The following is a 25,000-nucleotide window of genomic DNA, read 5'->3' on the forward strand; positions in this document are numbered from 1 at the left end:
CCACAGCGCTGGCCTGTCTGGCTTGGTGGTGAAGTGAAATTGGTATTGATTGAGTGTGCGTTGGGGAAGGCAGAAGACTGGCTCAGCGCTAGATTCTTCAGGCCTAATTATTGAGTGTGGGTTGGGGAAGGCAGAAGACTGGCTCAGCGCTAGAATCTTCAGGCCTAATTATTGAGTGTGCGTTGGGGAAGGCAGAAGACTGGCTTAGCGCTGGATTCTTCAGGCCTAATTAGTGCTGTTCTGTTTGCTTTGCGAGTGGTGAGAAAGCGGCTCTGTGGTCAGGCTGACGTACACAGTGAAGTTTGACATCCAAATGACGCCAGTGCTGCAGCGTGCTCCAATTTGTCTCACATTTGACACAAAAACTGTTCAACAACTCAAGCTGTGTTATGCTTACCGCTATCAAAAGTGATCTCTACACACGCAGGCACTATAAGGCATAAGGTCATGACCTACTGACCGTGCACTACGGCAACCTGAAGCTCACACCAGGAAGTGGATTTCCAGGATGTGTCCTGAACACCTTTTTATTGTCCATGTGCTAACCTCATCTGAAATCCACCATGACCCTATTACACTGATATCTTGCAGATTATCTACATGTGCTAAATGTGTGTGTGTGTGTGTGTGCGTGTTTTCTCTCCCCTCTGCAGTTTTGACGTTGAGAATGGCTTGTCAGTGGGCCGCAGTCCGCTGGACCCCCAGGCGAGCCCAAGCTCGGGGCTGGTCCTGCAGGCCAACTACCCCCACAGCCAGCGCCGGGAGTCCTTCCTGTACCGGTCCGACTCCGACTTCGACCTGTCGCCCAAGACCATGTCCCGCAACTCCTCCACCACCAGCGAGCTGTACGTCCCTCACCTGTAGCTACACACACCTGATGCATAGAGACTATCCATGTTTTATAGAGACTATCCATGTTTTATCCTGTAGCTACACACACCTCACACACCTGATGCATAGAGACTATCCATGTTTTATCCTGTAGCTACACACACCTGATGCATAGAGACTATCCATGTTTTATCCTGTAGCTACACACACCTCACACACCTGATGCATAGAGACTATCCATGTTTTATCCTGTAGCTACACACACCTCACACACCTGATGCATAGAGACTATCCATGTTTTATCCTGTAGCTAAACACACCTGATGCATAGAGACTATCCATGTTTTAACAATTTATGCCCTTCATACTGGTAGTGCAGTTTGATAGTTCAGCTTTTACAAATATATTGTATGTGTGCAGTCATGTGGAGTAATATTACTAAAGCATATTACAAATGACATAAGAAGTAACATATTACAAATGGCATAAGAAGTAACTGTTTGCAGAAGCCATTAATAGTCACACTCTTTGCATCACCTTTGCAAGGTACTTTTTCAGGATCTCTCCAACATCTAAGTAGTTCATGAGATTAGAAATTAGGATTATTCAATCCTCACATCACTTTCAGATGATATATCATTTAAATTATGAATTATTCAATCCTCACATCACTTTCAGATGATATATCATTTAAATTAGGATTATTCAATCCTCACATCACTTTCAGATGAAATATCATTTAAATTATGGTATATAATTATACTGTAAGTTGTACATGGAATCTAAACGGAGTAGATTGTCTACTGGACATGTGATGTCAAATACTTACTTTCCACCGTAGGATTAAACACTGATAATAAGGTTATATAAAGTAATTGTATTATACTAGATTTGCCTTTCCTGAAGAAATACCAGTGCATGCAGAGCAAAAGATTAGAAAGATAATTTAATAATAAAGTTATTTTAATTATAAAGCAAAAGATTAAACTTTTAAGTCCAATTCATTGCACTTACAGAATGACCAACAAAGGAGACAATTAAGGACAAAGTGTAGAGTGGTTTACAGACAAACAGATTGCAAGAGAGAGACAGTCAATTCATGAATCAGTTAGTTGACTGGAGCTACACCTATGTTAAAATGACTCAACATTATTGGGATAATTATTGGGAAAGTGGAGAGTTGTTCAAAGACTGTTATATTGAAAGATAGAAAAAAGCGAGGCAGTCAATTAATTTAAAGACAGTTAATTAAGTGGTTATATCAACAAGACTTTACCTAACATTATTGGGATGAATGAGTTTTATATATATATATATAACAGATGTAAACAATAATGTTTATTAGTTAAAAGCCTTGGTATATTTGGTGCTAATTAAATTTACATTAAGTGAAAGAGAAGAGAAATAACAGGGGGTAATAAAAGCAAAGGTTCAGTTTCTTTGCTTCCCAATGCTGTGTGCTTAAATTCTTATGCATACACCCCATTTTGAGTGTCAAATGCCTGACCTCTTTGGAAAGCTTAGACACTAGTTTCTTGGACAACAATCAGAAAAACTGTGTGATATACTGACACAGAGTTAAAGAGGCTAGAATATTATTTTCTCATTCTGCCGGATAACAAGCATCTCTGAACTGACCACATTTCACCCCTTTAGGTCACTTGAGATGACTTAGAAACACAACTGAGCCCTAGCATCAGGTCTTGTGAAGCTGTGTGCAAAAGTAGATCAATATAGAATGAAAACTACTTACTTTAGACCATTATTTGCAGAGGTATGCTCATGCGTTTTGTAAAATGCCCTATGGAAACTCCCCATAGGACTTTTGGTTATCCAAAATGCATACTGACAATCAAATGCTTACTGCATATGAACCCCTTTGTGTAGAAGCATAATCTTGGTCTCAAATGAAAGGTAACACATTGAAGTTTCATGCTTGTGTTTGGATTATACTTCAGGGGTTCTGATATGGAATGACTATACTAAATATGGAATAATTACAAAAATATATAAATCTTATATAATCTTATTTTATAAATCCTATAATTTATATTTTTAATTAAATTGGTGGACTATACATCTGCATCACTAATATTGGATCAAATGAATGATAATATTCAATTTCTATGGATTCTTGTGAATATTTCAAGACCCAATATGCAATATCTAGCATATTGCTAAGCAAGCACACCAGTGAGTAAGCACAAGTGGATAAATAAAAAGTCAACATAAAGAGTGAACAACAGCAGGGAATAGCAGGGAATAATGACAAGAAAGACAAGCTAACATGATGACATTTCTACCATTCATTCATGATTGACTCCACCATTCATTTTCTATGGGAGTTTTTTTCTTGATTATCACAAAATATTTTAAAAAGCACAAAGAGTAGAAAAGTGAAAAGATATAGCTGATGTGTCCTGTATTAGACCTACGGAATTAAGTTTGAACGAAGTTTCTACTTTGAGTCGTGCTTGAGTTATTGTGCATAGAAATCGGTAGGAAAGAATGATAATAAGAAGCCTAGGAGCTCAGTGCATTACTATGCATGCACTGTAATAATATTCATCACAGCCCTTCAGAAGCTGTCTGTACATGTGCCATGGGCTTCATTACACCTTTCTCAATAACAGGAGATTAGTTCTGTCACTTCCACAATAACAGAGGAGATTGAGACATTCTTCACTGCATAATCCAAATTACAATCCACTATTTCACTGTTACCTGCTTTTGTGGAGCTGTTTTGCTTTAGTAGGCTTGAGTTTATCAGGTGTGTGTGTGGTAGGGATCTAATTGGGCTAATCAGGTGTGTGTGTGTGTGTGTGTGGTAGGTGTCTAATTGAGGTAATCAGGTGTGTGGTAGGTAGGTGTCTAATTGGGCTCATCAGGTATGTGTGTGTGTGGTAGGGGTCTAATTGGGCTCATCAGGTATGTGTGTGGTAGGTGTCTAATTGGGCTCACTGTGTGTGTGTGTGTGTGTGTGTGTGTGTGTGTGTGTGTGTGTGTTTGGGTGGGTCAGTTGGCTACCGCGGTGAGAAATGTGTGAAAAGTTTTTTTCTTTCTCTCTTTTCTTTGTTTTGTGCATTCGCTCGCATATAGCCAGGTTCTCTCACACCCCAGAGTAGCTGTCTTAGCTAGCAGGCTCACCGATGCTAAAAACACCAAAACAGTGTTTTTAGGTCTGTTCAGTGAACAGACACCACCAGTGGAGTCCGACTCTTTATGCACTGTTATAAAACATGCATGACAAATATGTGCACACCAAGTTTGGAACACACATGTTTGGTGCCAAACGTTTGAAGCAAAGACTGCAGTCTGACGTCAAACAGGTCTATATGCTAATAAGCTATATGCTAATAAGCTATATGCTAATTATAAGAAACGAAGCCAAGCATGTTGTTTCTGTTTGTTGGCATTCTGAACTTGGAGCATGAATCTTTCCTCTGTGTGCTCTGTGTGCTGGGATGCCCTCAGGCCTTGCACATGGCCCTACCTGTGCCACAGACCATAATACTCTGTGTTGTGTTTGCAGACACGGAGAAGACATGATCGTCACACCTTTTGCACAGGTAAACACATTTGAATAACAATACAGCACAGCAAACAACGGATGTAAAATAGGCAGATATGCCAATATGCAAAATATACAAAATACACAGCGCTTTAAAGGGGAAGAAAATATTATTTCAGCAATTGTCTTTGAGATGGTGTGATGTACTGAATGTCCATCTAGACGTTAAAGAAGGACAGACGGCTGTTTACTCAGAAGCTCATCAGCCAGCATGCACAGAACTTAACAGAGGGGCTGCATAACGGTGGCCCAGTAGGGCCAAAATTAAGATTATGAAATGCAGGGACCAAAAAAACACAACAGATGTGTAAACATGCAACGGTACAGTGGATCATTGGATGCCCCCCTGAATGCCAATCTGATAAAAAAATGAATGTTTCCACCAGGTTCTGGCCAGTCTACGAACTGTTAGAAGCAACTTCGCTCTTCTGACTCACCTACAGGATCACATTGGCAACAAGTAAGTCATTGACTTATATACTCTATCAGCGTCTCTCTCGTAAAACACACACATATGAAGACAGTAGCTGGGTGAGACAATAATGTCTTTCTCTCTAACTCACTGATCCATGTTCTTTTCAACAGGAGACCATCTGGAAACAAACCTGCCGCCTCGTGCAAGCCACACCTGCCAGGTCAGTGGAAACACCTGCTTGTCATGCAATCACACACACCTGAGCACTTTACACTGTTTTAAGGCAGCGTGACAGCAAAGGGAGACGTTTTGGTAGACGTGCTCCCTAAGGGAAGTGCAAGCCCTGTATCACGACCTGACAGGAACACATTCAACATGTCAAAGGATTGAAATGCAGACTCACAGCTGTGACGTGTGTGATTAAGCACTTTTGAGGTGATTTATGGGCTCCTCAGAAGTGTGGAGATATATTCTGACAGGCCACAGTTGAAAGTGTCTCGCTCAGATTGCTCACTTGTTAGAGGATGAGAAGTGATGTTCCGTTGAAGAATGACATAGTGGCTATCTGAGCGCCTGTCTGCCTGACATAATGAAACGGTGTTCACAGCAGCCCTTACCTCACTTCCTCCTCAGAGCTGAGGGACTCTCCTCGACTCTCCACACAATTTTCAAATTCACAACTTGTAATGTTTTAATATCTTAGAATCTTAATATCTTTCAAATCTTATGTCCCAAGAGAGGACACATCATATATAACATGTACACATATTTTTCGTACCACTAAGTACAATTGTAATTAACTTTATAAAAATACTAATCCGTGCTGTGTATACCGTATAATACTGGACCCTTTACATCTGTACTGCCCTGCAGTATATTGGGCTTTATACAACTGTGCTAAGTATAAGTATATAAGTTTACAAAAAATATATATATACACTTTTGATCCCGTGAGGGAAATTTGGTCTCTGCATTTATCCCAATCCGTGAATTAGTGAAACACACTCAGCACACAGTGTACACACAGTGAGGTGAACACACACTAATCCCGGCGCAGTGAGCTGCCTGCAACAACAGCGGCGCTCGGGGAGCAGTGAGGGGTTAGGTGCCTTGCTCAGGGGCACTTCAGCCGCGCCTACTGGTCGGTGTTCGAACCGGCAACCCTCCGGTTACAAGTCCAAAGTGCTAACCAGTAGGCCACGGCTGCCGTGTTGACAGATAACACACACACACACACACAAGGACATCTCAGGACATCCCCGCTCTGCTCCTCAGATGAGACGTGTCAGAAGATGGCCAAACCCTTCGGTTACAAGTGTGTGTGTGTGTGTGTGTGTGTGTGTGTGTGTGTGTGTGTGTGTCTTTGATCCTCAGATGAGGCGTGTCAGAAGCTGGCCGTGGAGACGCTGGAGGAGCTGGACTGGTGTCTGGACCAGCTGGAGACGCTGCAGACACGCCACTCCGTCAGTGAAATGGCCTCTAACAAGGTAACACACACACACACACACACACACACACACACATACACACACACACGCCACTCCGTCAGTGAGATGGCCTCTAACAAGGTAACACACACACACACACACACACACACGCGCGCACGCCACTCTGTCAGTGAGATGGCCTCTAACAAGGTAACACACACACACACACACACACGCACACACACGCACGCGCGCGCACGCCACTCCGTCAGTGAGATGGCCTCTAACAAGGTAACACACACACACACACACGCGCACGCCACTCTGTCAGTGAGATGGCCTCTAACAAGGTAACACACACACACACACACACACACACGCGCGCGCGCGCACGCCACTCCGTCAGTGAGATGGCCTCCAACAAGGTAACACTCACACATACGCAGACACACACACACACACACACACACACAGTCACACACACACACACACAAATAAATGAATGAGTGGATAGAACTGTAGTACTGGTGGAACTTGACCCTTATCAGACACACACACACACACACACACAAGCCACGTCAGTGAGATGGCCTCCAACAAGGTAACACACACACACACACATGCCACTCCATCAACGAGATGGGCGCCGACAAGGTAACACACACACAAACACACACATTAATTCCTTATTTGGATTGTCATGTAGGATGCATATCATCGCAGAAACCAAAAAAGCTCTCAGTTTAAAGTGTTCAAGGTCTGCATAGTAAATGCAACCATGATGACTTATGCATAGGAACTATATTTTTGTAATATGCCATTTCTACAACTCTATTATTATATTATCCACTATACAGTACAACCCAAGAATTTGGCCATTTTTATACATTGTTCTAAGCTGTCAATGAATAGGTTTAACATTTTAATACCAGCAGTTGGTTTATTTAGTAAAAATAAGAATAACAACAGATTTTCTGTGTGATCTACAAATATTGGTCTAAAGTCATCTTGAACTTATCAAGAAAACAGAATCAAGTGCCAGAAATGTTTTTCCAAAAGTGAACCAGCTACTGGGTCCCCCTAGTGGAAAGATGCAGGCATGACTTGGCCTTCACCAGATCCCAATACTACTTAAAGCTGCATTAGACTTTTGTTGTTATTTTATTTTCGAAGATGCAGTATTAAATATATAATACTAAAAACAATGCATACATACTAAATAATGCATACCACATACTAAAATAGGAGACCTTTTTAAGTGTGTCATTTTTTAATTGCTTTTTTTCTCCTTGACCTTCATCAGTATGGAGTCTTATCAATATTGTGCCTTATCAGTTGCTGTACATAGGTGTAGCTATTGTGCCTAAAACTGGTCTGGACAGGTATTGATTATGTCTTAAGTATTGATTATGTTGTTGTGTCTTATTTACAGTTTAAAAGGATGCTGAACAGAGAGCTGACTCAGCTGTCTGAGACCAGCCGCTCAGGAAACCAGGTGTCCGAATTCATCGCCAGTACTTTCTTAGGTGAGACACACTTGCATTGGCTCAGCACTTTCTTAGGTGAGACACACTTGCATTGGCTCAGCACTTTCTTAGGTGAGACACACTTGCATTGGCTCAGCACTTTCTTAGGTGAGACACACTTGCATTGGCTCAGCACTTTCTTAGGTGAGACACACTTGCATTGGCTCAGCACTTTCTTAGGTGAGACACTGGCGCGCGTGTTGGTCCAATAGTGTCTTAGTTGGGAGACTGACGCCTGAGTTGATTCAGTCAGTGAGTTCTTCGGTGGGAGACTGACGCCTGAGTTGATTCAGTCAGTGAGTTCTTCAGTGGGAGACTGACGCCTGTGTTGATTCAGTCAGTGATTTCTTGGGTGTGACGCTGACGCCTGTGTTGATTCAGTCAGTGATTTCTTGGGTGTGGCGCTGACGCCTGTGTTGATTCAGTCAGTGAGTTCTTGGGTGTGGCGCTGACGCCTGTGTGGGGCCAGTGAGTTCTTGGGTGTGGCGCTGACGCCTGTGTGGGGCCAGTGAGTTCTTGGGTGTGGCGCTGACGCCTGTGTGGGGCCAGAGAGTTCTTGGGTGTGGCGCTGACGCCTGTGTGGGGCCAGTGAGTTCTTGGGTGTGGCGCTGACGCCTGTGTTGATTCAGTCAGTGAGTTCTTGGGTGTGGCGCTGACGCCTGTGTTGATTCAGTCAGTGAGTTCTTGGGTGTGGCGCTGACGCCTGTGTTGATTCAGTCAGTGAGTTCTTGGGTGTGGCGCTGACGCCTGTGTGGGGCCAGTGAGTTCTTGGGTGTGGCGCTGACGCCTGTGTGGGGCCAGAGAGTTCTTGGGTGTGGCGCTGACGCCTGTGTTGATTCAGTCAGTGAGTTCTTGGGTGTGGCGCTGACGCCTGTGTTGATTCAGTCAGTGAGTTCTTGGGTGTGGCGCTGACGCCTGTGTTGATTCAGTCAGTGAGTTCTTGGGTGTGGCGCTGACGCCTGTGTGGGGCCAGTGAGTTCTTGGGTGTGGCGCTGACGCTGTGTGGGGTCAGTGAGTTCTTGGGTGTGGCGCTGACGCCTGTGTGGGGCCAGAGAGTTCTTGGGTGTGGCGCTGACGCCTGTGTGGGGCCAGAGAGTTCTTGGGTGTGGCGCTGACGCCTGTGTGGGGCCAGAGAGTTCTTGGGTGTGGCGCTGACGCTGTGTGGGGCCAGAGAGTTCTTGGGTGTGGCGCTGACGCCTGTGTGGGGCCAGAGAGTTCTTGGGTGTGGCGCTGACGCCTGTGTGGGGCCAGAGAGTTCTTGGGTGTGGCGCTGACGCTGTGTGGGGCCAGAGAGTTCTTGGGTGTGGCACTGACGCCTGTGTGGGGCCAGAGAGTTCTTGGGTGTGGCGCTGACGCCTGTGTGGGGCCAGAGAGTTCTTGGGTGTGGCGCTGACGCTGTGTGGGGCCAGAGAGTTCTTGGGTGTGGCGCTGACGCCTGTGTGGGGCCAGAGAGTTCTTGGGTGTGGCGCTGACGCTGTGTGGGGCCAGAGAGTTCTTGGGTGTGGCGCTGACGCCTGTGTGGGGTCAGAGAGTTCTTGGGTGTGGCGCTGACGCTGTGTGGGGCCAGAGAGTTCTTGGGTGTGGCGCTGACGCTGTGTGGGGCCAGAGAGTTCTTGGGTGTGGCGCTGACGCCTGTGTGGGGTCAGAGAGTTCTTGGGTGTGGCGCTGACGCTGTGTGGGGTCAGTGAGTTCTTGGGTGTGGCGCTGACGCCTGTGTGGGGTCAGAGAGTTCTTGGGTGTGGCGCTGACGCTGTGTGGGGCCAGTGAGTTCTTGGGTGTGGCGCTGACGCTGTGTGGGGCCAGAGAGTTCTTGGGTGTGGCGCTGACGCTGTGTGGGGTCAGAGAGTTCTTGGGTGTGGCGCTGACGCTGTGTGGGGCCAGAGAGTTCTTGGGTGTGGCGCTGACGCCTGTGTGGGGCCAGAGAGTTCTTGGGTGTGGCGCTGACGCTGTGTGGGGCCAGAGAGTTCTTGGGTGTGGCGCTGACGCTGTGTGGGGCCAGAGAGTTATTGGGTGTGGCGCTGACGCTGTGTGGGGCCAGAGAGTTCTTGGGTGTGGCGCTGACGCCTGTGTGGGGCCAGAGAGTTCTTGGGTGTGGCGCTGACGCTGTGTGGGGCCAGAGAGTTCTTGGGTGTGGCGCTGACGCTGTGTGGGGCCAGAGAGTTCTTGGGTGTGGCGCTGACGCTGTGTGGGGCCAGTGAGTTCTTGGGTGTGGCGCTGACGCTGTGTGGGGCCAGAGAGTTCTTGGGTGTGGCGCTGACGCTGTGTGGGGTCAGTGAGTTCTTGGGTGTGGCGCTGACGCCTGTGTGGGGCCAGAGAGTTCTTGGGTGTGGCGCTGACGCTGTGTGGGGTCAGTGAGTTCTTGGGTGTGGCGCTGACGCCTGTGTGGGGCCAGAGAGTTCTTGGGTGTGGCGCTGACGCCTGTGTGGGGCCAGAGAGTTCTTGGGTGTGGCGCTGACGCTGTGTGGGGCCAGAGAGTTCTTGGGTGTGGCGCTGACGCTGTGTGGGGCCAGAGAGTTCTTGGGTGTGGCGCTGACGCCTGTGTGGGGCCAGAGAGTTCTTGGGTGTGGCGCTGACGCTGTGTGGGGCCAGAGAGTTCTTGGGTGTGGCGCTGACGCCTGTGTGGGGTCAGAGAGTTCTTGGGTGTGGCGCTGACGCTGTGTGGGGCCAGAGAGTTCTTGGGTGTGGCGCTGACGCTGTGTGGGGCCAGAGAGTTCTTGGGTGTGGCGCTGACGCCTGTGTGGGGTCAGAGAGTTCTTGGGTGTGGCGCTGACGCTGTGTGGGGTCAGTGAGTTCTTGGGTGTGGCGCTGACGCCTGTGTGGGGTCAGAGAGTTCTTGGGTGTGGCGCTGACGCTGTGTGGGGCCAGTGAGTTCTTGGGTGTGGCGCTGACGCTGTGTGGGGCCAGAGAGTTCTTGGGTGTGGCGCTGACGCTGTGTGGGGTCAGAGAGTTCTTGGGTGTGGCGCTGACGCTGTGTGGGGCCAGAGAGTTCTTGGGTGTGGCGCTGACGCCTGTGTGGGGCCAGAGAGTTCTTGGGTGTGGCGCTGACGCTGTGTGGGGCCAGAGAGTTCTTGGGTGTGGCGCTGACGCTGTGTGGGGCCAGAGAGTTCTTGGGTGTGGCGCTGACGCTGTGTGGGGCCAGAGAGTTCTTGGGTGTGGCGCTGACGCTGTGTGGGGCCAGAGAGTTCTTGGGTGTGGCGCTGACGCTGTGTGGGGCCAGAGAGTTCTTGGGTGTGGCGCTGACGCTGTGTGGGGCCAGAGAGTTCTTGGGTGTGGCGCTGACGCTGTGTGGGGCCAGAGAGTTCTTGGGTGTGGCGCTGACGCTGTGTGGGGCCAGAGAGTTCTTGGGTGTGGCGCTGACGCTGTGTGGGGCCAGTGAGTTCTTGGGTGTGGCGCTGACGCTGTGTGGGGCCAGAGAGTTCTTGGGTGTGGCGCTGACGCTGTGTGGGGTCAGTGAGTTCTTGGGTGTGGCGCTGACGCTGTGTGGGGTCAGTGAGTTCTTGGGTGTGGCGCTGACGCCTGTGTGGGGTCAGTGAGTTCTTGGGTGTGGCGCTGACGCTGTGTGGGGCCAGAGAGTTCTTGGGTGTGGCGCTGACGCCTGTGTGGGGCCAGAGAGTTCTTGGGTGTGGCGCTGACGCTGTGTGGGGCCAGTGAGTTCTTGGGTGTGGCGCTGACGCCTGTGTGGGGCCAGTGAGTTCTTGGGTGTGGCGCTGACGCTGTGTGGGGCCAGAGAGTTCTTGGGTGTGGCGCTGACGCTGTGTGGGGCCAGTGAGTTCTTGGGTGTGGCGCTGACGCCTGTGTGGGGCCAGTGAGTTCTTGGGTGTGGCGCTGACGCTGTGTGGGGCCAGAGAGTTCTTGGGTGTGGCGCTGACGCCTGTGTGGGGCCAGTGAGTTCTTGGGTGTGGCGCTGACGCTGTGTGGGGCCAGTGAGTTCTTGGGTGTGGCGCTGACGCTGTGTGGGGCCAGAGAGTTCTTGGGTGTGGCGCTGACGCTGTGTGGGGCCAGAGAGTTCTTGGGTGTGGCGCTGACGCTGTGTGGGGCCAGAGAGTTCTTGGGTGTGGCGCTGACGCTGTGTGGGGCCAGAGAGTTCTTGGGTGTGGCGCTGACGCTGTGTGGGGCCAGAGAGTTCTTGGGTGTGGCGCTGACGCCTGTGTGGGGCCAGAGAGTTCTTGGGTGTGGCGCTGACGCTGTGTGGGGCCAGAGAGTTCTTGGGTGTGGCGCTGACGCTGTGTGGGGCCAGAGAGTTCTTGGGTGTGGCGCTGACGCTGTGTGGGGCCAGTGAGTTCTTGGGTGTGGCGCTGACGCTGTGTGGGGCCAGAGAGTTCTTGGGTGTGGCGCTGACGCTGTGTGGGGTCAGTGAGTTCTTGGGTGTGGCGCTGACGCCTGTGTGGGGTCAGTGAGTTCTTGGGTGTGGCGCTGACGCTGTGTGGGGTCAGTGTGTGGCGCTGACGCTGTGTGGGGTCAGTGAGAGAGACGGACGTCTGCGTTGGTCTCTGCAGAGATAAGTGTGGTGTCTTTATCTCTGGAGCTCCTAGCGTGGAGAGTGGCGAGGCCGCTGTGATAAGTGTTGTGTCTCTGTCTCGCAGTTACAGAAATAGACTCTCTCAGAGGGAGGCCAGCACACACACACACACACACACACACACACACACACACACACACAGCTGTGCCAGTTAGCTGCTATCAGTTGTGTCTCTTACACTCAGGCCTAATTCCCACTCTGCAAATGCCATGTCCCTGCGGGCGTATAATTGCTATAACAATTGTTGCTGTTTAAAGGTTGTCTATGATCAACTTTACAGGATAATAGCTGTCCACTAAATGTTTTGTCTGTTTACTCAAAAGTAAAATATCCAAAAGTGAAAAGTGAAAAAGTTCTGTCTTATTGTGAAATGTGTTGTTCTCTGCCTTGTGATCCTCTAGTGTCACAGCACTGATAAGGGTCAAGTTCCACCAGTACTACAGTTTTATCCACTCATTCATTTATTTGTGTGTGTGTGTGTGTGTGTGTGTGTGTGTGTGTGTTTTAGAGAAGCAGCACGACGTGGAGATCTTGTCTGCACCTGCCAAAGAGAAGGAGAAGAATCGTCTGCCCATGTGTCAGATCAGTGGCGTGAAGAAGCTCACGCACAGCCCCAGCCTGCTGCCCACCGCCATCCCCCGCTTCGGGGTCAGCACCGACCATGAGGGCCGCCTCGCCAAGGCTAGTCAGCGCCGCTCGTCCGCACGCACACACGCACAGCCACAACCGCTAGTCTCACACACAACCGCTAGTCCGCATGCACACCCGCACAGCCACAACAACTGCACGTCTCACACACAACCGCTAGTCTCACACACAACCGCTAGTCTCACACACAACCGCTAGTCCGCACGCACACCCGCACAGCCACAACAACCGCTAGTCTCACACACAACCGCTAGTCTCACACACAACCGCTAGTCTCACACACAACTGCTAGTCCGCACGCACAACCGCTAGTCTCACACTATCACACCCGCACAGCCACAACCGCTAGTCTGCACGCACAACCGCTAGTCTCACACACAACCGCTAGTCCGCACGCACACCCGCACAGCCACAACCGCACGTCTCACACACAACCGCACGTCTCACACAGCCACATGTGGATTTGGGCTTCTATACTCTATACTTCTATGCTTTACTCTCTTTTTGGTGGTCCTAGAGAGTTGTTTGCAATATTGAACCAACTTGTATGTAAATCCAAACAGTTCTGCAACGCTGCCATTGTGTGCGAGTTGTATGCCAGTTTAAATCATATAAATCCTCTGACATAAAAAGCAACGTGCAAAGACAATAAGCAAGGTGGTTCAGTGAGTAGGCCTATTATGTAATATACTGTTGAAGTAGGTCTACTGTTTTTTTTTTTTTATCTAGGTGGTCCGTGAGTTTGTTTATATTGGTTAAGTGGTCCTTGGTCTGAAAAAGTTTGAGAAACACTGTCCTAGAGGAAGGTGTAGCCTTGTTAACTTGCAGCCCACCAGTCGTACCAAAGTCAGTTTGTAGTTCCACTACGCTTAGCTAACCCACTACAAACCGGTGTACAGCCAGCCTCTGACCGCAAACACCCTGGGCTGACCTCTCCCATGATTTCTTTCCTGATGTTGTAGGAGTTGGAGGACATTAACCGATGGGGCCTAGATGTCTTCAAGGTGGCGGAATATTCCGGGAATCGGCCTCTGACGGTGGTGATGTACTCCATATTCCAGGTACGTCCTCTCTCTGTCTGCTGAAGGCTGAACTGGACGCAGCATTGTGTCTCCCCCAGCTCTCCATTTCACTGCACCGTAGAACTAACACCTCGATCACAAAGACGAGCTCGCACAGAGAGCTTCACTGCACTGTAGAACACCTCGATCACAAAGACGAGCTCGCACAGAGAGCTTCACTGCACTGTAGAACTAACACCTCGATCACAAAGACGAGCTCGCACAGAGAGCTTCACTGCACTGTAGAACTAACACCTCGATCACAAAGACGAGCTCGCACAGAGAGCTTCACTGCACTGTAGAACACCTTGATCACAAAGACAAGCTTCACTGCACCGTAGAACTAACACCTCGATCACAAAGACGAGCTTCACTGCACCGTAGAACTAACACCTCGATCACAAAGACGAGCTTCACTGCACTGTAGAACACCTCGATCACAAAGACGAGCTTCACTGCACTGTAGAACACCTCGATCACAAAGACGAGCTTCACTGCACTGTAGAACACCTCGATCACAAAGACGAGCTTCACTGCACTGTAGAACACCTCGATCACAAAGACGAGCTTCACTGCACTGTAGAACACCTCGATCACAAAGACGAGCTTCACTGCACTGTAGAACACCTCGATCACAAAGACGAGCTTCACTGCACTGTAGAACACCTCGATCACAAAGACGAGCTTCACTGCACTGTAGAACACCTCGATCACAAAGACGAGCTTCACTGCACTGTAGAACACCTCGATCACAAAGACGAGCTTCACTGCACTGTAGAACACCTCGATCACAAAGACGAGCTTCACTGCACTGTAGAACACCTCGATCACAAAGACGAGCTTCACTGCACTGTAGAACACCTCGATCACAAAGACGAGCTTCACTGCACTGTAGAACACCTCGATCACAAAGACGAGCTTCACTGCACTGTAGAACACCTCGATCACAAAGACGAGCTTCACTGCACTGTAGAACACCTCGATCACAAAGACGAGCTCGCACAGAGAGCTTTAATCAGGAGTGGAGGACACCCACTGCTGCGTCATTTGGTTTTCAAATCGCAGGATTTTCAGTTTCCACCCATGAATAATGACATACACTGTACCTCAGTGAATATATGTATAGAGCATTATGCATCCTCACCCAAATCACTCACCACTCACTATAAGCCATCAGCATAATCACACATCAGGAGCAGAAATGGCCACGTTTAATCATATGAGCTGTTTTTCAGTGTTTCTTCCTCTGCGTTCTCTCTTCATGTCATCTTCTGAATGCACTAGTCAGGAGCGAGACTTGCTGTTTTTCAGTGTGTTTCTTCCTCTGTTCTCTCTTCAGGAGCGAGACTTGCTCAAGACCTTCAAGATCCCCACAGACACCTTCCTGACATTCATGATGACCCTGGAGGCCCACTACCACACTGACGTGGCGTACCACAACAGCATCCACGCAGCGGACGTAGTTCAGTCCACTCATGTGCTCCTCTCCAGACCTGCGCTCGAGGTACGCGGCGTTGTACATACCTCACTCACTTCACTCTCAGAGACGCTGCTAGCAGGCTGGAGACAAACATAAACATTAGAGTTAGTTCAGGACAAACGTAAACATTAGAGTTAGTTCAGGACAAACGTAAACATTAGAGTTAGTTCAGGACATGGCGTTACCCACTTGACCCGTGCTGTGTCAGCATGTCCTGTTTAAATGTTTTAGGAGGTCAGTATGAGGTCAGTATGAGGTCAGTAAAACCCCAACTGTGGAAATGTTCTTGTTTGTTCCAGGCGGTGTTCACTGACCTCGAGATCATGGCCGCCCTGTTTGCCAGTGCCATACATGACGTGGACCACCCAGGGGTGTCCAACCAGTTCCTCATCAACACGAGTAAGTAGTCACATGACCGATCCTGCTGGCTTCTTATAGCATAGATATATATAATAAAGGCTAGATGTCTCGTCTGCGCTGCTGGCCAATGGAGTTCGACGTCCGCACCTTACGGCCATCTTGCCACAGTCAGCTTACTAACTCATAACATTGTGTTTCAATGGTGCATACTTTTTAAATAACCATAACTTGCTCAATTTTCTACCGATTTTCAAATGGTTTGGTTTGTTATAAACATCTGCATACTTATGAAAAATTATAACTTAAAATGTTTAAGCATCCACATTATAGCTACGTTAATAATGTTTGTAAGAAACGAAACCGTTTGTAAATCTGTCAAGATTTCAGCGAGATAAGAGTATTTGTGTTCGTGCAGATCACTTACCTTACATCAGGTACCACAGAGCCCACCAGATAGCTTGCCTGTGACAAGATGGCCACCGGTGATGCCGTTAGAGACTCCGCCATAAGACATCTAGCCTTTATTATGTATATCTATGTCTTATAGCGTATCCTTACTGTTGTGTAGTCACATGACCGATCCTGGAGCACACGTTACCAGAGCTCTCTTCCCCTAGAGCACATGTTAAAAGAGCTCTCTTCCCCTAGAGCACACGTTAAAGCTCTCTTCCCCTAGAGCACACGTTAAAGCTCTCTTCCCCTAGAGCACACGTTAAAAGAGCTCTCTTCCCCTAGAGCACACGTTAAAGCTCTCTTCCCCTAGAGCACACGTTAAAGCTCTCTTCCCCTAGAGCACACGTTAAAGCTCTCTTCCCCTAGAGCACATGTTACCAGAGCTCTCTTCCCCTAGAGCACACGTTAAAGCTCTCTTCCCCTAGAGCACACGTTAAAGCTCTCTTCCCCTGGAGCACACGTTAAAGCTCTCTTCCCCTGGAGCACACGTTAAAGCTCTCTTCCCCTGGAGCGCACGTTAACACGTTAACCAAGTGACCCGTATGCCCTTCTGCCCCAGATTCGGAGCTGGCGCTGATGTACAACGACGCGTCGGTGCTGGAGAATCACCACCTGGCCGTGGGCTTCAAGCTGCTGCAGGAGGACAACTGCGACATCTTCCAGAACCTGAGCAGGAAGCAGAGGCACTCACTGCGCAAGATGGCCATCGACATGGTAGGAGCTCAGTGGGTGATGGGGGATTGTTCCTGTGCGCTTTACTCACTGGAGCCACTTATGAGAACTGGTGCATTAGGGAATGCTTACAGATAGCTGATCCATTCTAGAGTCTGAACAAACTCATTCCAGTGTTTCCCACAGAATTTAATTCTATTTGTGGTGGTAGGTTTGCAGAATTAACTTGAATGCAACAGTTTTTAACAAATTAGCGCAGCGTGGTTATGATTCTAACCAGCTTTAAGCACAATTTAGTACAACCTGGAAAATCATTGTGTGATGGTCAATGTGGGCCGCCACAAATAAGTCAATGTATGGGAAACACTGCATTCTAGAGTCTTTAGGTCTGGGGCTGATGTTGGATTTAAAATATGTCTTTAATTTGTATTAAAGCGGAAAACAGCAGTGGTCGTTTTTGACAGATTGTAGAGATGTATGAGGTGGACACACGCTTGTTTCTGCAGGTGTTGGCCACAGATATGTCCAAACACATGAACTTCCTGGCCGACCTGAAGACCATGGTGGAGACCAAGAAAGTGACCAGCCTGGGCGTGCTGCTGCTGGACAACTACTCGGATCGCATACAGGTCAGAAACACTCCTCATGATCAGCACCTCAGGACTTTATGTGTGTATTGCTTCAGTTAATTAGGTCAGAAACACTCCTCATGATCATCACCTCAGGACTTTATGTGTGTATTGCTTCAGTTAATTAGGTCAGAAACACTCCTCATGATCAGCACCTCAGGACTTTATGTGTGTATTGCTTCAGTTAATTAGGTCAGAAACACTCCTCATGATCAGCACCTCAGGACTTTATGTGTGTATTGCTTCAGTTAATTCGGTCAGAAACACTCCTCATGATCAGTAGCTCAGGACTTTATGTGTGTATTGCTTCAGTTACTTCGGTGAGAAACACTCCTCATGATCAGTACCTCAGGACTTTGCTTCAGTTAATTCGGTCAGAAACACTCCTCATGATCAGTACCTCAGGACTTTGCTTCAGTTAAATCGGTCAGAAACACTCCTCATGATCAGTAGCTCAGGACTTTATGTGTGTGTTGCTTCAGTTAATCCGGTCAGAAACACTCCTCATGATCAGTACCTGAGGACTTTGCTTCAGTTAAATCGGTCAGAAACACTCCTCATGATCAGTAGCTCAGGACTTCTTGTGTGTATTGCTTCAGTTGATCCAGTCAGAAACACTCCTCTCATGATCAGTACCTTAGGACTTCATGTGTGTGTTGCTTAAATTAATTCGGTCAGAAACACTCCTCATGATCAGCACCTCAGGACTTTACAGTATGTGTATTGCTTCAGTTAATCTGGTCAAATTTTAAATTGCCAACAACAACAACATAATGTTTAGTAACATGGGCGTTCTTCTGTGAAGCACACATATCCAGACTGTATGCATGTACGTATGTGTGTGTGTGTGTGTGTTAGGGCTGTGACGATACACCAACCTCACGATTCGGTTTGTATCACGATTTTTGACCCACGGTTCGATACAAACCTTGATTTTCCTTTTATACTACAGTATTTGGTAAAGTTGAACACATAGTCTACAATGAAAGCAAAGGTATGAAATTGTGATTGATTTATTTATTTTTGGACAACGTAGGCTACCAGGAAGTAAAGCGTGAGATGTGTGCTGCTTATGCGGCCGCGTAAGCTGCAAAGCACTGCGTGAAACACTAGAAATGGTGTGTCGCGGTTCTGCCTTTTCACACCGCGACACGGGTTTGTGAATATGAGTGTCGTGATTTCAGTTTCGAATCAGATATCGTTACAGCCCTAGTGTGTGTGTGTGTGTGTGTGTGTGTGTGTGCATTCTTCTGTGAAGCACACATATCCAGACTGTATGCATGTAGACCTCCAAACTGCATCTTTATCCTCTTGTTAGTGTTAATGCATGATATGTATGTTCCTCCAAATGCGTTAGTGAAACAGCTGTGCTAAATAAAGACTCCAGCCTCACCTCATCTGACAGACACTTCCTCCCTGATATTTGCAGGAATGTGTACATTTCATCATCTATACCCTCTACAGCAGGGCTAGCCAATCTTTTTCCTTCCAATAGCTACTTTAACTAAATGAACATGACTGAGAGCTACCAACGTTTTATATTATTAGTAGCACATAGTTGATCTCCACCCAAAAACTGTGTTTTGATCGGATCAGTGACTGTATTATCAGATTTATGAACATTTCCATTCAACCTTTCGGAAAGCTACTCAGAAACAGGTAGGGAGCTAAACAGGTGGGGAGCTAAACAGCTAAACAGGTGGGGAGCTAAACAGCTAAACAGGTAGGGAGCTAAACAGCTAAACAGGTGGGGAGCTAAACAGGTGGGGAGCTAAACAGCTAAATAGGTGGGGAGCTAAACAGGTAGGGAGCTAAACAGCTAAAACAGGTGGGGAGCTAAACAGGTGGGAAGCTAAACAGGTAGGGAGCTAAACAGCTAAACAGGTGGGGAGCTAAACAGCTAAACAGGTGGGGAGCTAAACAGATAGGGAGCTAAACAGGTAGGGAGCTAAACAGTTAAACAGGTACGGAGCTAAACAGTTGGAGAGCTAAACAGCTAAACAGGTGGGGAGCTAAACAGGTGGGGAGCTAAACAGCTAAACAGGTGGGGAGCTAAACAGATAGGGAGCTAAACAGCTAAACAGGTGGGGAGCTAAACAGATAAACAGGTGGGGAGCTAAACAGTTGGAGAGCTAAACAGCTAAACAGGTGGGGAGCTAAACAGGTGGGGAGCTAAACAGCTAAACAGGTGGGGAGCTAAACAGATAGGGAGCTAAACAGCTAAACAGGTGGGGAGCTAAACAGATAAACAGGTGGGGAGCTAAACAGATAGGGAGCTAAACAGCTAAACAGGTGGGGAGCTAAACAGGTAAACAGGTGGAGAGCTAAACAGGTAGGGAGCTAAACAGCTAAACAGATAGGGAGCTAAACAGCTAAACAGGTGGGGAGCTAAACAGGTAAACAGGTGGAGAGCTAAACAGGTAGGGAGCTAAACAGCTAAACAGGTGGGGAGCTAAACAGGTAGGGAGCTAAACAGCTAAACAGGTGGGGAGCTAAACAGATAAACATGTGGGGAGCTAAACAGGTAGGGAGCTAAACAGATAAACATGTGGGGAGCTAAACAGGTAGGGAGCTAAACAGCTAAACAGGTGGGGAGCTAAACAGGTGGGGAGCTAAACAGCTAAATAGGTGGGGAGCTAAACAGGTAGGGAGCTAAACAGCTAAAACAGGTGGGGAGCTAAACAGGTGGGAAGCTAAACAGGTGGGGAGCTAAACAGCTAAACAGGTGGGGAGCTAAACAGGTGGGGAACTAAACAGTTAAACAGGTACGGAGCTAAACAGTTGGAGAGCTAAACAGCTAAACAGGTGGGGAGCTAAACAGCTAAACAGGTAGGGAGCTAAACAGGTGGGGAGCTAAATAGGTAGGGAGCTAAACAGATAGGGAGCTAAACAGCTAAACAGGTGGGGAGCTAAACAGGTAAACAGGTGGGGAGCTAAACAGGTAGGGAGCTAAACAGCTAAACAGGTGGGGAGCTAAACAGGTGGGGAGCTAAATAGGTGGGGAGCTAAACAGATAGGGAGCTAAACAGATAAACAGGTAGGGAGCTAAACAGCTAAACAGGTGGGGAGCTAAACAGGTGGGGAGCTACCCGTAGGTCATGAGCTACCTGTTGGACCTGACCCCTGCTCTACAGGACATTAGTGTGTCCGTTTCCTGTCCGCAGGTCCTGCAGATCATGGTGCTTTAGTAAGACAGTTAGGCTTCATCATTCCACACCCTCTCCAGGACTAAGCCGTGTGTGTGTGTGTGTGTGTGGGTGTGTGTGTGCGCGCGCACGTCTGTTTCCTGTCCGCAGGTCCTGCAGAACATGGTGCACTGTGCAGACCTGAGCAACCCCACGAAGCCTCTGGAGATCTACCGGCAGTGGACGGACCGCATCATGGTGGAGTTCTTCACCCAGGGCGACCGCGAGCGGGACAATGCCATTGAGATCAGCCCCATGTGCGATAAACACAACGCCTCCATCGAGAAGTCGCAGGTGGGTCTGACCGGGACGCACGGCCATTTAGAATGACCGTTTGGAGGACTCACACGATAAATAAACTAATCAGTAAACACTTCACAAACCTTGTTTCAGTGGGTTGTCATAGATAATCAATAAGCAATCAGCATCTGTTGATGCCATGTTCACAGTAAGGACTACAAAATGGTTGTTGTAGCTGAGAGTTGTCTCGAGTCAGGTTCGGAGGAGAGTTCTGTCAAAAATGTATTGAATATCAATACATATAGTTATTGATAGTTGTGACTCTGGCATAGTGGTCATGTACATTACTTTGCTGAATAAATGAATAAAGCCTGCTAGTTTAAGACTCTTTTAAGTTTAAGACTTGCTAGTTTAAGACTCTCCTGTTTTCTGCAACACCAGGTGGGCTTCATCGACTACATCGTCCACCCGCTGTGGGAGACCTGGGCGGACCTGGTGCACCCGGACGCCCAGGACATCCTGGACACGCTGGAGGACAACCGGGAGTGGTACCAGAGCATGATCCCCCGCAGCCCCTCGCCCACGCCCGAGGAGTGCGCGGACAGCGACGGGCGCTCGGGCGGTCAGGGAGGGGGCGGCTCCAGCCTCAGCTCCTCGGGAGTCGACAAGTTCCAGTTCGAGCTGACTCTGGAGGAGGAGGGGGAGTCCGACTCCGAGGCGCCCCAGGAGGAGATGTCTCCGTCGGGGGGAGAGCTCTCGCCAGCCTCCCCCTCCTCCTCCAGAACTACGGGGCCAGCGCTGGGGCTTCTGAGCGGGGCGGTGTCCTGCGGTCAAGGCCAGCAGAGGACGTTCCTGCCCGCTGAGCCCGCCGCAGGGTTCCAGGCCAGAGACAGCGACGACAACGAACTCGAGCAGGACACCAGCGGGCTGTCGTGCCTGCGGCTCGGGACATAGCTCCCCCGAGGAGCCGACCTCACCTCAGAGGGGTTCCTGGGTGCTGATGGCTGGTGCTTTGGGAGAAAGAGAGGCACCGATTGGCCGGGGAGTGATCGCCGCTCCAATCAAACACAGTGTAACACTGAAAATGACTCTGTTCAATCAAACAAGAAAAACCTCACTTCACAAATTCAGATCTTGTTGAACAAGAATGTATTTTCTAATCTGAGAGACCGCTTTTGTTTTTTGTTTTTGCGGTTTTATTTGAATGGGTGTCTTGAACATGAGACTGCTGTTTGTAGCCGTTTGCACAGACACTGGACCTGCAAGTAAACGACGAGTAAACGACGAGTAAACGACTGCTCGTTGGAGGTTTACTGTGAAAGCAAAGGAGCTGCCTTCTTTTGAGGGACGAAACGTTTGTTGTGCATCTTTTTTGTCTGTTTGAAAGCTGTGTGACGTTAGAAGTCACAGTGAAATAACAGGGTCTTGGAGTGATCGCTCTAGTGGGTAAAGCCCACCTAAAATACTTTTTTCGAGAAATAAAATCGAGCAGCGATCTCCAGCTGTGCCAGCTGGGTAGCCGCAAATTACCATGACAACCAGGAAGGGGCTGTTTTACCAAATATTTTGATGAATCCTCAGAAAATTGTGACATCAACCTCAGGGTATGAATCGTTGTTTTAATGTAGCAAGAACTTTATTCTGGGTTTTCTTTTACCCAAAACATTTTAATTGATTTTTAGATACATGTAAATATTTGTTATTTTAGAAATTCACACCATAATAAGTTCTGGTTAAGTCAGGTTTATTTATTTAGCACTGATTTGTGTAATGCGTAACCACAGACAGTTGTGAACATAAGCAATCACTAAATGGGAAGGATTGCCCATAGATTTTATGATATTCATAATATTGTTCTCAGTGTAGTTTAGTCCACTTTCATGAATATCCTAGACATGTTTGTAAAATCATCTAAAACCACCACTTTTACACTCATATTTGTCCAAGTGTTCTGTTGCAGTTTGACCTTGGTTACGGCAGTTGTGCTCTTGTTGGAGCGCTTGACCCTGTATGACATGTGAGGAGGATGGAGGGCGCTCTGTCCAGAGACCAGCAGCGCTACCAGGCCTGCTCCACTGAAGCACTTTACAACTTTAAAGGAGAGGAAAAGGGCTTGAACATACAGTACCCGCACAGGAGAGCCGCTGGGCGCATGTCCTGTACTCTGGGCTGAGGCTAAGCACACATGCTCTCAACGCATATCAGCATTACACACTTTCAATCAGAATCTGTAAACGCCTTTAAACTATGTGTCGGCAAAGATTTTAAAACGTTTTTAAAAACACTAAAAGCAGCAAATGTAAAGGCACTTAATTGGCACTGAAATGTTTTGAAACTTTGTGTTGTGATTAGAGAATGTTGTTGTGTTGTGTTGTGAGGAGTGCTGCTGTTCTGAATAAGTGCCTGCGATCACCTTTCATCGCAATTACTGATAAACTTTAAGATCAAACGCTAAATACGATTCTGTCGACACTGACCACAGGTGAGGGAATGATAAACGTGAGGTCAGGGTGCTGTCCATTATCAAATAAGAAACATTGAAATCAGTACCTTGAGAACCTTTCAGCAGAGCTGAGCTGACCAGCCGCTACATGAGACGAGTCCACAGCAGCACGTTCTCCCCCGCGCTGCGCTGCGCTGCGTTGCCTTGCCTTATGTGTCTTTTAATCTATTCTGTTGTGCCGAGTTTTGATGTATGTATGGTATGTATTTCGAGTATGTGTTACGTACTGTATCCAAGCTTATTGGGCGCCCATGACTTCCAGTGTTCCTTAAAAAGGTCTGTGCTCATCACTCCAGTAGCGCATGGTAACCTGTCTGTTTTTATCCATATGCTAAGCCAAAAGACTCAAGTTTCAAGTTTAGAACTAGTAATAGGCTACCAATAATTTGTTATCAGTACAGAAAATGCACTTATGTTTTATGTACGAGAATAAACAAGTATAAAAATGTTTTACTTTCTAGAGTATGTATGTATGTGTGTGTGTGTGTTGATTATCATAATATTATACTACGGAGCAAGATATTTTTTGGTATATATCCAGAAAACATGCGCTCATTTTAGTAAATTGTGCACATGTTTTACTAAATAGTACACTCATTTGACTAAATTGTGCTCTCAATTTAGTAAATAGTGCGCTCATTTTACTAAATTGTGCTCTCATTTTAATTGTACAATGAACACACAATTGGGTAAAACGTGCGCACAATTTAGTAAAATATGTGCATGATTTACTAAATTGAGAGCACAATTTAGTAAAATGAGCGCACTATTAAAGCTGCAGTTGGCAAGAATGATCATATTAACTGACACTATGCTCCGACAGAACATGGTTGAACATGGAACATCGATGAGAGGGAAGTCCCCTCAATCTGTCAGTCTTGCCAACTGCAGCTTTAAGTAAAACGTGCACAAGATTTAGTAAAATGACCACACAATATACTAAACTGTGCACACAATCTAGTAAAATGAGCGCACAATTTAGTAAAATGAGCGCACATTCTCTCCATACACAAAAATATCTTGCAATGACACCTCCTGGGCTCCGTATTATATAATATTACAATCTTATCATAGTTTTCATACGGAGTGGTCACTTCCTTTTTCCACATTCATATAAATAGTCTGAAATAAATTAATACAATGTTGTCCTGAATTACCAGAAAGAAGCACTGGTGAACCACACAGGAGATGGGCCTCAGTGGTCACATCACTATGAAAAGTACTTTATCTCACTTCCATTCCGAAGTAGGCCTATGTCTTCCCCTTCACTAGTCACCTAAGAATGTACACAAGGGCCTGGTAGAGCAGACAGTCTCATTTGAATATCATCTTCAACTGTGGCTACAGTGATAGTCACATAAACATAGTTTAAGGCCACACATTGTGATATTCAAATTTGTCTTTACGATTAACAGCCTGCGTCTGATTAATAATGAAGACACTAAGGCGAGTACACTAAATAATATATGACAAGGTTTAA

The 25,000-nt window shown here is 47.5% G+C and overlaps 1 protein-coding gene across 2 annotated transcripts in view; it reads left to right on the forward strand.

Annotated features, from left to right (window-relative positions):
- Positions 1-23,937, forward strand: part of LOC143117411 (3',5'-cyclic-AMP phosphodiesterase 4C-like) — a 70,329-nt gene extending 46,392 nt beyond the window's left edge. The window contains exons 2-15 of one of the 2 annotated variants that reach the window (XM_076279113.1): positions 654-845; positions 4,364-4,400; positions 4,789-4,862; positions 4,988-5,037; positions 6,192-6,304; positions 7,677-7,770; positions 12,798-12,970; positions 13,900-13,998; positions 15,338-15,502; positions 15,778-15,877; positions 16,851-17,005; positions 17,470-17,592; positions 20,889-21,071; positions 21,459-23,937. In XM_076279113.1, the coding sequence (XP_076135228.1) occupies positions 654-845; positions 4,364-4,400; positions 4,789-4,862; positions 4,988-5,037; positions 6,192-6,304; positions 7,677-7,770; positions 12,798-12,970; positions 13,900-13,998; positions 15,338-15,502; positions 15,778-15,877; positions 16,851-17,005; positions 17,470-17,592; positions 20,889-21,071; positions 21,459-21,971 (2,071 nt within the window). In that variant the 3' untranslated portion in view covers positions 21,972-23,937. Of the gene's footprint in view, positions 1-653; positions 846-4,363; positions 4,401-4,788; positions 4,863-4,987; positions 5,038-6,191; positions 6,305-6,642; positions 6,670-7,676; positions 7,771-12,797; positions 12,971-13,899; positions 13,999-15,337; positions 15,503-15,777; positions 15,878-16,850; positions 17,006-17,469; positions 17,593-20,888; positions 21,072-21,458 lie in introns of those variants that run through there. The other variant, XM_076279114.1, reaches the window with a different exon arrangement.
- Positions 23,938-25,000: the final 1,063 nt, after the last annotated feature.

The sequence above is a fragment of the Alosa pseudoharengus genome, unplaced genomic scaffold (genome assembly GCF_046254945.1).
Source record: "Alosa pseudoharengus isolate Yale_2024_CS ecotype anadromous, Long Island Sound unplaced genomic scaffold, YU_APseudo_1.1 YU_APseudo_1.1_scf_11, whole genome shotgun sequence".
NCBI classification, from domain to species: Eukaryota; Metazoa; Chordata; class Actinopteri; order Clupeiformes; family Clupeidae; genus Alosa; species Alosa pseudoharengus.